At 49.5% G+C, this 12,562-nt stretch overlaps 1 protein-coding gene across 7 annotated transcripts in view; it reads right to left on the minus strand.

Moving 5' to 3' along the window:
• The window catches only part of Rbp6 (RNA-binding protein 6), a 526,892-nt gene that overhangs the window by 205,160 nt on the left and 309,170 nt on the right, over positions 1-12,562 (minus strand). For all 7 annotated transcript variants that reach the window (XM_089575092.1, XM_089575089.1, XM_089575090.1 and 4 more), the window contains one exon: positions 3,441-3,489. In XM_089575092.1, the coding sequence (XP_089431218.1) occupies positions 3,441-3,489 (49 nt within the window). The remainder of the gene's footprint in view (positions 1-3,440; positions 3,490-12,562) is intronic.

A 12,562-nucleotide genomic window follows, 5' to 3' on the forward strand; every position in this document is an offset into this window, starting at 1 on the left:
GCGCGACGAAGAAGAAGCAGAACAGAGTGAGCGATTTTCTTCCCGGCTCTCCTTCGCAGCGAACGGCTCGAGGAGAGGAGGAAGAAGAGCGTCAGGCTGGCCCACAATTTATGGGGTGAAATTTCGCGAGCCCCGTTGGCGATAAAGGTTACTTTACTTTAACGATCCGCGCGCCTTCCTTGCCACCGCTCCTTCTTGCTTCCTTCTCGCCCCCGTCCATCTCCTTGCTTGCCCTCCCTCACTCACCGGCACATTCTCAAGCCCGTAGCGCGCCCGTTGTCCATCTCGCATCCGGTAATTTATACGCCGCGCCGGCTCGCCGTTCCTTCGCTACACAGAGAGCCGCTTGAGCCGCAGGATTGCCGTTCGCGTACCCCCCTCCTCCTCTTCCTCTCGTCTCTGCTCTTCTTCGACCCCGCTCCTCTCTTCTCTCGAGGCATCGTCGCTGTCCATCTCGCCTTGCAGCTTTATTCGCGCTTTACTTTCTTTTCTTACAATCTCTTACAGTCTTTCTGTCTTTTCATCCTTTCATCCTCCCATTTCTCCCTCGCTTACATCGTAGCCAGCCCTTTTCTTTCTTTTTCGCTTGCTCGTCAGCCGCCTTCTGGAGCCCGCTAGTCAGACGCATGTTTTTATTTCGGCGCACCTTGTAACCTGGGGCCGTATATCTCGCTGGTAGCCAACAAGAAAGTAGGGCGGATCGGAGATGTGTAAACACTGTGAAAAGGAAGAAACGGAGCTGGCCACTTCTTTCGCGGCATTAGCGCTGTAAACACATCAGCGACTCAATGTGCCCCGCCTTTGGTTCCGAAAAAAATTCGAGAATGGATTTCCATTTCCTTACATAGTATTCTGCATCCTGCTATGTATACTTAGGGCACACAGTGCACAGACAGTTCCGCATTGAAGTGGAAGCTGAGGAAGCAAGTACGTGCAGGCGAAAGAGAACGACGGAAGTGATCCAGGTAGGGGCAGAGAGAGCGAGCAATAACTACAGCTGTTGAGGCACGCCAGTGTTTGAGGTTACAAATTTAAGAAGAAAGGATGCGTGGGGGAATTAGATCAAGGCGAGAACGAAAACGAGCAGATTTCCGCGAGCATATTGCCGCGTATAAGTACTGTGTTTGTTTTGTTTCCTTTTTCTTTCGCCCCCCAAGTCGTTGCTGATGTTGGGCTGCGGGCACCACAGAATTCACGATACATTGAGTCCCACCTTAACCCAGAGATATGCGGAAGCATTACATTATACCCTGCAATAGATAACCGGGAGCAAGCAATAGTCTTCAGAACTCCCCAGTGGCAATCGATGTCCATTGTACCGCTGTTTGCTGGTGTCATATGAACGCTCTGTGTTGAGCTAGAAGTAGGATTCGGTTGCTGGTTCATTGAAAATTAAACATCCAAAAATCCGACAGCTTATGTGGTAAACCAAATTGAATTCTAACATCATGCACTCTCTACGTATGATCATATTTTCGAAGGGATGCCTATTAAGCAAACAGATACGCCACCTGGCCTGATATGGCGTTGCGACGCACCACATAGGGCATCGGGCCGGTATCGATGAGGCGTAACTGTGGGCCCGTGAATCATCGCCTTGAAAGCGTGGCGCGCTCGGCCTCGATCATTGCGGAAACGGTGCATGCGCAGAGCGTGTCGATTGCCGCTACGTGTCCGGCCCAACAGTAACAACAGCACGCTGCCCGTAGGTTTCGACGGCTTGCAGCAACCCAGAGCGCCGTTTGCATCCAGCGAACAAGCAGAAAGAGAGAGAAGGAAGGTAGCAAGATGCCAAGCAAGAATGCGGCTGGAATGAGAGAGGAACGGAACACTGAATCGAAAAAAAAAAGAAAGTAAGGAGGCAACCTGCATCCTCTCTGGTCGTTCTTCCCGTACGAGTTCACTGATTTCTTCCTTATTTGCAAATCACCAGTTTGTCGTATCGTGACACCTGCGGGGCGCAAACAGAGGCCCGCGGCGCCAGGCTGCTCGCCTTCGCGCGGTAACCGCCGCCATGATCGCGTGCGCGAAAATGGGCTCCGCGGTGACCATCATTTGTCCCGACGGGGGAAAAAAAAATAGACAACAGGCACATAATACAAAATAACAGAGATAGAGAGAGAAATAAGAAGCATAGCGCTCAGAGAAAAACACAAATACACAAAGGAGACAGCAAAAGAGGGCATATAAAGGACGACGCCGAGCAAATAGGCGTGTGATACGAGTGCCTGTTTCGCGATGTTATTGCTCTTATCGACGATACGTGTCGTGCTGCTGTTTTGTGCGCCATAGCAGGCGCTTGCGTATAATTCCGTCATAAATCGCGGAGATGCCGCGGCACGATTCACCGTCGCCGGACTCCCTCTCGGCTAGTTCCTGCTCTGAGCTTTGACTGCTGCGCGCGAGTATCGCTCCGACGGAGTCTGCCCGAATCACGCTAGCGTCTTGCTGTGCCAGCAAGCGTAATGACTCTGCTTTGACGCGCACTTTGTGTTCCGCTTTAAGTTACAGGGAATAGCCAAAGAAATGATTTAGAACACAGAGGGCCTAGCGTTTCTGTTTTGATCGCCTTCGCAGAAAGTCTGAGTTTGTTAGACTATCTTGTGAGGACAGTCAAGGTAAAGTTGAGCAAGTTAATGTTATTGCCCGAGTTGAAACCTTTTCTCGATTCCATGAGAGGAAACGATTGATCAGGAACAATGAATATTAGAAATTTGTGATGCCGGAATATACTGCATATGGCAAAAAAATTTTAATTAAACCAATAAAAGGTCCAATGCATTACCCTTCTTTACCTACCCAAAGAATCAGTTACATCTAGCTTGTATGCTTTCAAACGTCTGCACTATCAGAAGAAATCAGGTAGCGATATGAAAGGGACAAAAGAGAGGCAATAAAAACTAACAAAAGCAAATAGAAGCAGCAGTGGCGCCATAACATCGGTCATTTGACCCGTACCGACGACGCGATTTCTCGGTCGCACTCATCTGGGTCTAGCAGCGCACCGTTTATCGCTACCAGTCCCTTTTATGGTTTCCTTGCCGCGTACTTCGGCGTATTAAGACACGGGTGAAGCCAACAGGCGAAATACCCAGCCTGTATATGAAACGCTACGTGTCGATGGCGGAGTCGTCACATCTAGGCTTTGTCTCTTAGCGTCTCTTTCTGGCACCCTGGCGGTTACTACGTCGTCTCTAAGGCGTGGTCTCCTCACAAGAAAACAACGAAAAAGAACCAACTGCCTTTTTAACCGGTAGTGCTCATAGGCTACTCCCCGAACTACACGACGTCGCCAGTCTAATGCGCGCATGAATCCAGAACTTCAGACTTAGACATCATAGCCTGTTACATTCCAACGTATTGTTAGGAAACAATGCACCGTCTTTACGGAATAGCTGAGTCTGCAAGAGAAGCAGAGGAAAAACACCAAGGTGACTTACCCCTGTGCCTATTGGTCTGCTTGTCAAACATCAGCATCGCGTCTTCTATCTGCAAGGAACAAGAGAAACACAAGCCCATTAATGTCATCGCCTAAAATCACACAAAGAGAATAAAAGTTCACCTCAATCTACACACACCATCCAAGTGTACAACGTTTCGTCGATGTCAAGATGAATCTATTGTGTATATACGTTTTATATCCGTTGTTTATATTCATTATATCCATTGTATATATGTAAGTCCCGAAAATCCTTGCCTCCTCATCCAGGAAGCAGGGATTCTACGTGCCAGAGATTTCAAAATTCTATCTTCAAAAGGAGGAGGAAGAGGAAGAAGAGGAAAGGCAGGGAGGCTAACCAGAAGATTAATCGCTTCGCTACCCTACACGGGGGGAAGGGGTGAGGGGATAAAAAAATATGCAATATCGTTGACTACGAAGTTTCTGAGAAAGCTGTATAGCTTTCTTTGTAGCCGTATGGTTGCGCTCAAGTGGATGCAAATGAGTAATTACTCCCTTATTACAAATCTACTCCACCTTGGGGAATTCCCCTAAACATTTGACCAAGAGGAAGGAGAGTAGCAGAAAATTAAAGTCACTATGAAAAGTCAGCGTTCGTTGAAGTCACAGCCTATCATGCAGGCCAGAAGTTCGCAAGAAGCGCAGCAGTGCCTTGGAGGCCTTCACCGCCGACGATCGCCGCGGCCAGTGGCCGAGAATCTTCATTTCCGACAGTGGGCGTGGATCTAGACGCTCCAGCCCACGGCTGAGAGCCTGCCCTTCGGCACTGTAGGCAGGGCAGTCACAAAGAATGTGGGATATAATCTCGTCCTACCAGCAGATGGCACATGCAGGGCTATCAGCTATACCGATTAAGAAAGAGTAATGGTTGGTGAAAGCAACACCAAGCCACAGGAGACACAGCAAAGTTTCTTCACGTCGTGGTTGGCCGGATGGAAGCCGGAGCTTCAGATCTGGGTCTCAGGATTTTAAACATTAATGGGAAAATTGGCCGGAATTCCACGCGACAAGCGTGGTCTTCACAAGAGCGCCAATAGAACACCGCGATGAGCAAGCTGGCCGTAGCAATGAGATGAACTTGTGGGGATAAATGAAGGCACTAGTAACGTCCTATGACATAAGATTTTCTTTGACGTTCTACAGCTGGACAGAATAAGGGAAAAGAAGAAACTGCCTAAAAAATGACACAAAATTCAGTAGGACGTAAAAGACAGACCGGAAACAGGGCGAAGCAAACGTGAGACGCGCACAGAGTGGGATGAAAAAAAAAAAAAAGCAGGCAGAGACGTACGCAGTCCAGGCGAGAAACGTGACATAAATCACGCCATTCCAAGCGCGAAAAAGCGCGCACCCGCGAGGAGGACGCCCGGGCTGTGCCGGACGCGCCACCGAGCGGCAGGCAGCCATGTCCTACGGGTGGGCGTCGGGAGCGAGCCCGAAGGGTTGTGATAAATGACCGCGTAACAACCGGGCTCCCAGGGCGAGTTTGTAATCCCGGTGTTTGCTTCGCGACAGCAAGACTGATCCGCGGCCACTCGCGCATCGGCCCCGGCCCAGCGCCGGAGGGACATTAGTGTCGCCCTATTAATGTCCGTGGGGCAAAAAATGCACCGCCAGAGACTTCTTTCCTTCTTTTCTGGTGAGCTCCATGAATCGAGATAAATCAATACAATTCTGTTTTCAGCGGATTCAAAGATTAACGTTGTCGTGTCGCAAACAGAACCGAGGGGCGCAGGCGGCGCTAAAACAAACTGCGGGGTTCAAGTGATTCACGAGCCAATATTTAAAGACGTGCTATGTTAACTTAAATGAGTAATTATACATTCTGGCACGCCGTCTTTCTTCTTACAAGGTACCCGTGTGGGCCAGTTGGTGTACATCAGGCATAACTTCACCACCGAAAGAACGAGACACGAGGAAAAGAAGAACAGAGGACAACGCTGTGCGTTGTCCTGTGTTCTTTTTTTTTTTCGTGTTTCGTTCTTTCGCTGGTGAAGTTATGTCTTTCTTCTTCGCCGTAAATTTTAACAAGTGACAGATGAACACGAAAGCCACGCGATACTTGATGTTCTACGGAGGCCGTTAGTATAAGATGTGCGCGTGTACGCGAGCGATTATGTAATCTCCAAGTTAGGCACCGAGGCTGAAAGCAGATGCGACGTCGCAGTGGCAAACATGAGGTGCGCATAGAATAATTAAGCTTCGACGGATTTGAGTAGGCATCTGACCCACAAATGAACAGCAGCGCGAGACGCATAAGGCCTTGAAAATCTGCACGGTTTAGTTTCATATGAGCTAGTGTTCGGAGTCGGATTAGCCACGCTATTACAGCTAGTGATTTGTGCATTCAGGCGCGTCTCTTTCTATTTGAGTGAATTTCGGCACAGTGGGAGATAGCCACAAAATTTAACCGTTGCGTTGACAGGCCAGTGATTCGTTCCGCCAATAAACAACTTGAATCCGCCTTGTGCAGCCCCCCCCCCCCCCCTCTTTTTTTTTTAATCTGGGACATTCTCCAATCATTCTATTGCATTGCAGCATCTGCAAATGGACTACCATGTGGAGCAGATACTGAATGAAGATTGCTACTGAAATAGTCGGGCTATATGCCTTCAAGGTACAAGATTCGGGCTTCAAGTTGCTTAATCCGAGTATAGACATCGTGGGGCACAGCGTATGCAGATTTCAGCTTTAAATGTGATCCCAAGCTGCGCAGCCATTCTTAAATCCATTCTGGAAAACTGCCGATGACTCCTGGTTAACAGGCTCTGCAGGTGGCTGCTTGTTGGTCTTAAAGGCTTTTCCACTGGCCTCCATCGGTTCACAACCGCAGAAACTTTGACATGACTGTTCCCTACGGACCTTGACATAAAGACAGCATCAACTTATGCACAAGGACGACAGTATCTATCCTGAGCTTGCACTCAAGCGAGTTTGATATCTTCCAGGCAATGTGTCATGACAGGAAGCAAATGCGAATAGTAAAGTCCTCGCGTAAATAAATAGTGAGCCGGAGGACCCGGGCCGACCGCGGCGGCTGCGTTGCGATGAAGGTGAAACGCAAAAGGCGCCCGTGTGCTGTGCGATGTCAGCGCACATTAAGGAGCCCCAGATGGCCTAAATAAATGAAGGGCCTTCCACTACGGCGCCCCTCATAGCCCATGTTCCGTTTCAGGGCGAAAAATTCCAAAATTTACAATTTCTTACCTAGGAGGTTACGTATGAGGTACCATAAGAAGCCATAGCCTTAAGTACTATGCTAATACAAATTGGCATTATGGCGTGTAAAATGCGTACTGAAATTGGCCCCGGATCTAGCTACTAAAAACAGAGAACATGATATCGATAAATCCCAAACTAATTATAAGGCATTAATGAATACGTGCGCACGAAGTCGTGTACATGACGCCCGTGTCTTTATGGGCGTTTTTTTTTATATTCTTAAGTGCTGTTTTAGATTATGGTTTTGGCCTATGGTTTTAACTTCCTAAACTGACTAAGGCTGTGAGGGACGCTGTAGTGAAGGGCTCCGGAAATTTCGACCACATGGGGTTTTTTAACGTGCACTGACATCGTGCAGCACACAGGCCTCTAGAAATTCGCCTCCATCGATATTCGACCGCCGCGGCCGGGATCGAACCCGCGCCTTTCGTGTCAGCAGCAGAACGCCATAGCCACTCAGCCACCGCGACGGCGTCACATGCTGTTTTATATCTTATAGCTAGAGCATGACAGCCTCGAATCCCTGTTCCAAAGCAAAAATTGAATCCGTTCAGCCGGGTCAGGTATTTGCCAGAGAATGGCAAAATTACGTATATGCCTATTCTGTCCGATCACGAAATAGTTACATATCCACGTCTCAATATAAACGTTTGTCATGACACCCTCACCAACGCATACTAGTGATGTGGAATTTTTGGCCCAGGCTGGCCTACCGCTGGTTTATAATTGCACGTTTTATTTCACTCTTTACCGCATCAGCTCAAAGGACGAAGCCCTGCATCGTATTTACTTAGTCTTGTAAAGCGTGCTCTGCCACATGCCAATGTATAACGAGGTGAAGCCAACACATCTTCGCTAAGGATGCAAGAAGTCAAAGTAATACCGATAACATCCGCCCAGTGTTACTACCATGCTAGCGCTATAATGAACGAAGCATGAAAAAAAAAGTCAAAAAGCAGTATTGCCATGATTAAATTTACATTTAAAGAAAATCGCATGTGAGGAAAGCTGCACGAAGCTAAACGAATTATCAGTGCGGCGATATGTTTGTCGCCTTACGCGTCTCTAATCTGCACTCTACACCGTCTAGGGCAATAAAACGAAGTAAAAAAAAAATAGAAATTTGGAACAAATAACAATACAACAGTAGCTCACCGGATGTAAATATTTCACATGAAAAAAATGCAAAAGGTTCTGCAAAAAAAAAAAGAAGAGACAAAGGCCAGAACATTCGCTGTGTACACTCCGAACGTCTTCCCCATTTCTATTTCCTGATCGGAAGCAGGCACGCGCAGCCACCTTCAACGTGGCGAGAAGAATCCGAATGGCGAGCGGACGGGCCCGGCGTCGTCTCGCAGACGACGACGGGGGCGCCCTAATTAGAGCCAGCCGCCGAGCGGCCATCGCGGCGGAGAAGAGAGAAGCGGCTGCGCAGGCAGCAAGCAGCAGCTCGCCACTTAGAAAACGGCGCGGCCCCCGCACTGCACCGTCGGATCCGCGAAAATTATAGGTCCCATCACGCGGCCCCAAGGCCCCGGACCAGCGGCCAGCCGAGCGGTGGGCAAAGCGCGCGCCCTAATCGCGGCGGCCGTTAGCGTCCGGCAGCCGCCGACCGGTCCGGCCGCCATCGCAAATGGCCGCACCGCGGCACGGCCGACGCACAGTCGGCCCGCTGATATCTGCATTGGAAGACGGCGTCGGCAGCCACCATCGTCCCGGTCCGCTCCCTGCTCTCTGGGCCGCCTCCCGTTTCTTCCTTACTCGAGCTTCTTCTCCCGCCACCTTTTCCTTTACCGCCCTCTCGTCTTTACCCAGGCCCATGTGAATCGTGGAATCCGGGACTTCCGGAGCGCCGAACGTCCAGAGAACGGGAGCGTTGATAAGGAAGATGGCCTCTTCGGCCGCCGCCGCTGCGGCTATCGCGCAAGTCGTCCCCGGCAGCTCAAGCGTACTTTTGTGCACGCCTCGGGGTGCGCGTTCCAGCGCGGGCGCAGTGGAAAGCAGCATGCGGAAGTCGGAGTGTTAAGACGAGCTGTCGTTGGTTATTACGATGACGCCTGCTCGCAGTCATTCTTGCAGGGCCCAACTTTTCTTTTTGGCTAGTCTTCAATCAGCACGCTATGATGAAAAAGTTAAGTAGAGGAAGGGAGGAAGGGCTTCTAGGTGTACAGGCAGTCCTCGACACCTTAACAACGGACAGATTACAAGGAAAAAAAAACTCGATGGTTTTTCCATCAACAAAGCTATTTCATCACTTTATATTACTGGTCTGAACTGAATCACTGTTAACATTTACTTTTCACTTTCTGCTCTAAATCTGTTACAATATTATAGCCCGTAATTTGCCCACATTGAAGCGGAAACTACACAGTGCGCAAAAACTAAATATGTACTTGTGCATACATCATGTGATCAGCGGTGATGCTTCCCTCACGCTACACTCCAGGAACAAAGGCATTGGAAAAAAAAAATTGCGTGAGTAAGGTCGGACGTACCAATAGATGACGGCTCACAACAAGAAAGAAAGAAAGAAAAAAAAAGAAGGAAAGGAAGAAAAGTAGAAAGAAAGAAAGAAAGAAAGAAAGAAAGAAAGAAAGGAAGAAAGAAAGAAAGAAAGAAAGAAAGAAAGAAAGAAAGAAAGAAAGAAAGAAAGAAAGAAAGAAAGAAAGAAAGAAATCGACTAGCTAGACGTATTTTTTATTAAGGCGTATACAGCCGAGCGAAGCGCCCTCCGACGGGTTCCCCTGGCTGCCGCACGGTCGGTTGGGCACAACGATCCTCGCTGTGGTCGTCGGTATCCGCCAACGCACCGTGCCGGCCGCGCGGGGATGAGGATGGAAAGGGGAGTTTCCCTGGTCGCATAGCGAGATGGCCGAGCCACAGCCATATCTTTTCCCCTGTTCCTTTTTTTCCTTGTTCACTCTCTTTGCTTCCCGAAAGCAGCGACGGTCGGTGTATAGCACTTTCTGACACCGGTTCGTTATTAATTACGATGACGGACGACGTTCCGCAAAATCTGGCATCGGTGAATCTCTCCGCGGGATTCCTTTGCCTCCCCGCCTTTCCTGTCCCGGAAGAAGTCGGGCGAGAGGGGAGCCAGGCAAGTCTGAGAGTTCAGCGTTCCTGGCTTCCTTTTCTGTTTTCGAACGAAACCCGTGCCTGGAGGGAAATGTTCATGGGAAAAGAAAGAAAGGAAGTAAAAGCGAACAGATAGGATCACGAGAAATGGGAGTGAGGAAGGGTGCAGCGGGAGAAATGCCAACGACGCGGAACGCGGCAATCGTTGCAGCCGAAGCAGGACCGCGGACATCGTAAGAAAAAAACAAAAAACATAACAATCAACAGAAAGCAACTCTGAAAGGATCATTCCATCTTTCACGTCTAGTTTCATCGCTCCTTTTACCTTAGTTCATTCCTTTCGATTCTTAAGTGCCGCATTTCTCTGCAGGCTCTACATCTGTCTCTCAAAACAGCAGGTTCTTATGTATAGATGCTTATCCCGCGAGGTGTTTTACGCGGCGTCCAAGCGATACTTGTCCTTTCTACAGCGTGCGCTTATCTTTTTTTATATCCCGTACCTTCGATGCTCGTTCGCAGCACGTGGAACACGGCCGCGAATGAAAAGGGGAGAGAGGGGATAAGAAGAGGGCAGTGAGGGAACTGTGCTGTTCAAGGGGATGCCGGAAGGCGCCACGCAGCCGGTTTGAAATATGGTCCTCGGACCCCGGCCGACTAATTCCGGAAAACTGTCCCGGCGGCGGCGCGCCATCGGACGTTGATGAAGCAGCGGAGGGCGGGCGCCGTCGAGGCCCAACCGGGTGGCCGGATTCCTGCCCCTCCGACAACGGTGTACCCCTGCGATAGTTTTCTCATCTACAGATGGGCTACAAAACGCTAGAGTGCTTTGCCATGTTTCCTTCGGCGCGGTCTGCTCTTGTTCCCTCGTCTCACGTGGTTGTTCCACCTTGCTTTTCCTTTTATTGCTTTTTCTTCCGTTGCGTTCGGCACCTTCCAGAGTACCAGGCTGGCAAGCAGACAGTTCTCGTAGCGATTTTTCGCGCACCGCAAACACAAAACGAAATATTGAGGTTTCTAGCAAACGTATGAAAAAAGACGCAATTAATCGCTTCGATTCACCAAAACAGGCTAGTTAAACTGAATCATTCATTCTTTCGCGGTTCAAAGATTCCTGAATCGAATTACTCTAGCACTCTATACTATGCTTCGGTTCATCAACTCATTTAATTTCGGCCCGCGTTCTTTTCGAGAAATAATATTGTTGCTACCGTGCGTATTTGTCTCGCGCCATCAGCACCTGATAATAGCTTTTTGAGCTGTATGATCTGCGCCACACAATTCAGCAAAGCCACGAAATTCCCACTGTAAAGCGCGTAAACCTTTTTTGCATTCCTATTGGTTCTGCGTGTTTCTCTACAAGGAAGCAACCATATTTATTGCGAAATACAAACGCGGCTGAATAGAGCAATATAATTTATACAAAGAGAGCCATTCTGTATGTTTCAGAACTGAGGTTAAGAAAAGTTCGAATTGCATTTTAAAAAGAAGCAACAAAAAGCACCGACACTTTCACTCCACCAAGCCAGAGGGACGAAAGAGGTCCGGGATTATCAAAGGGAGCTCGTTCCAAACTTCGCTGTGTCCACGTGCGCATCAGCGAAGAAAACAGAAAGAAAAACCTTGAAGAAGGCGAGAGCTGTTTTCGCTAGCATCATCAGAATCGTCTTGAAGCAAGCTGTAGCAGCACGAGAGCATATACCTAGGCAAATGCAATGAAGTGCAGAGCCACGACTCAACAACAAAGCGAGGTACTGAAGGAACATCAAGGGGTGTGGAGATGAGAGCAGCTCATTAACCTGCCTTCAACAATCTTTCCTTTTACTTTTTTATTCGAAAGTCTTTTCAGCGTCTCCTGTTAATTAGTACGTCTCTGTTCTCTTTAGCGAAAGCTGGCACCCCGTGGCTCTTCAAAGTTGAACCAGCAGCAGCGCATCGTGTTCGGTACCACGTAGTTTTCTCGGAAGGTTCTCCAAAACGTGGGTTTCCAGTCCGCTAGGGTTAGTAGATGCGAAAACAGCAAAAACGCAGCAACGCGGAAGCTCCGAGGGTAAGGGAGACCGAGAGATGGAAGGGGGCACACGCGTGGGCGGTGGCCACTCAGAAGACAGGCAAGCAGGCAGGCAGCAGCACGCAATCAGCGCTGACTGTTCTATGATCCAGTAATTCAGACTACGTTGCCCACGGTTGGGAGCACGGCGTGCTGCCGCGCCGCTCCGTCTCCCCAAGGAAATTGTGAGCGAAGCGAGAGAGGGACCCCGACGCGCAAAAGCAAGCAGGCGAGCGCTGAAAGCCAGAGAACGCACAGACGATAACGGGAAAGATCTCGGCGGTGGGCTGCGCTGCAGCCGCGCACGGGTAATTACCGCCAGGGGTTTTGGAAGCGCTAGCGAGGCAACGCAAGAAGAGAAAACGCGACGCGAGCGGCGTATGGGGCGAAGCGCAGCGCAGAGGTAAGGGAAAACAGTAGGAAAAAAGCGCAAGCGCAAAGTAAGAAAATCCCCGGCGAAAGAGCAAGCAGAACTGCGAGGTCGCGAAATCAGCAGCCGCCCTTATAAACGGAACCACGTAATGGGCAAACAAAGAGGGATGCGCGCAATCACAAACACACACGCGGAGAAAAGCGCAGATAATAAGTAGGAACGGTGGAAATGAGAGGCGGCGGCAAAAGCGATCCGGAAGCCGAAACATGGCCATGGCCTCCGCTCTTCCGCTAATCACGCGAGGGCGTGATGCAGGTGTCGATAACGATTGGAATTCCCTCTCTAGCTGCTGGCCATGCGCGAGGAGCCCTGCCGTCGATAT

The sequence above is a fragment of the Amblyomma mixtum genome, chromosome 2 (genome assembly GCF_055824585.1).
Source record: "Amblyomma mixtum isolate Tamu chromosome 2, ASM5582458v1, whole genome shotgun sequence".
Lineage (NCBI taxonomy): Eukaryota > Metazoa > Arthropoda > Arachnida > Ixodida > Ixodidae > Amblyomma > Amblyomma mixtum.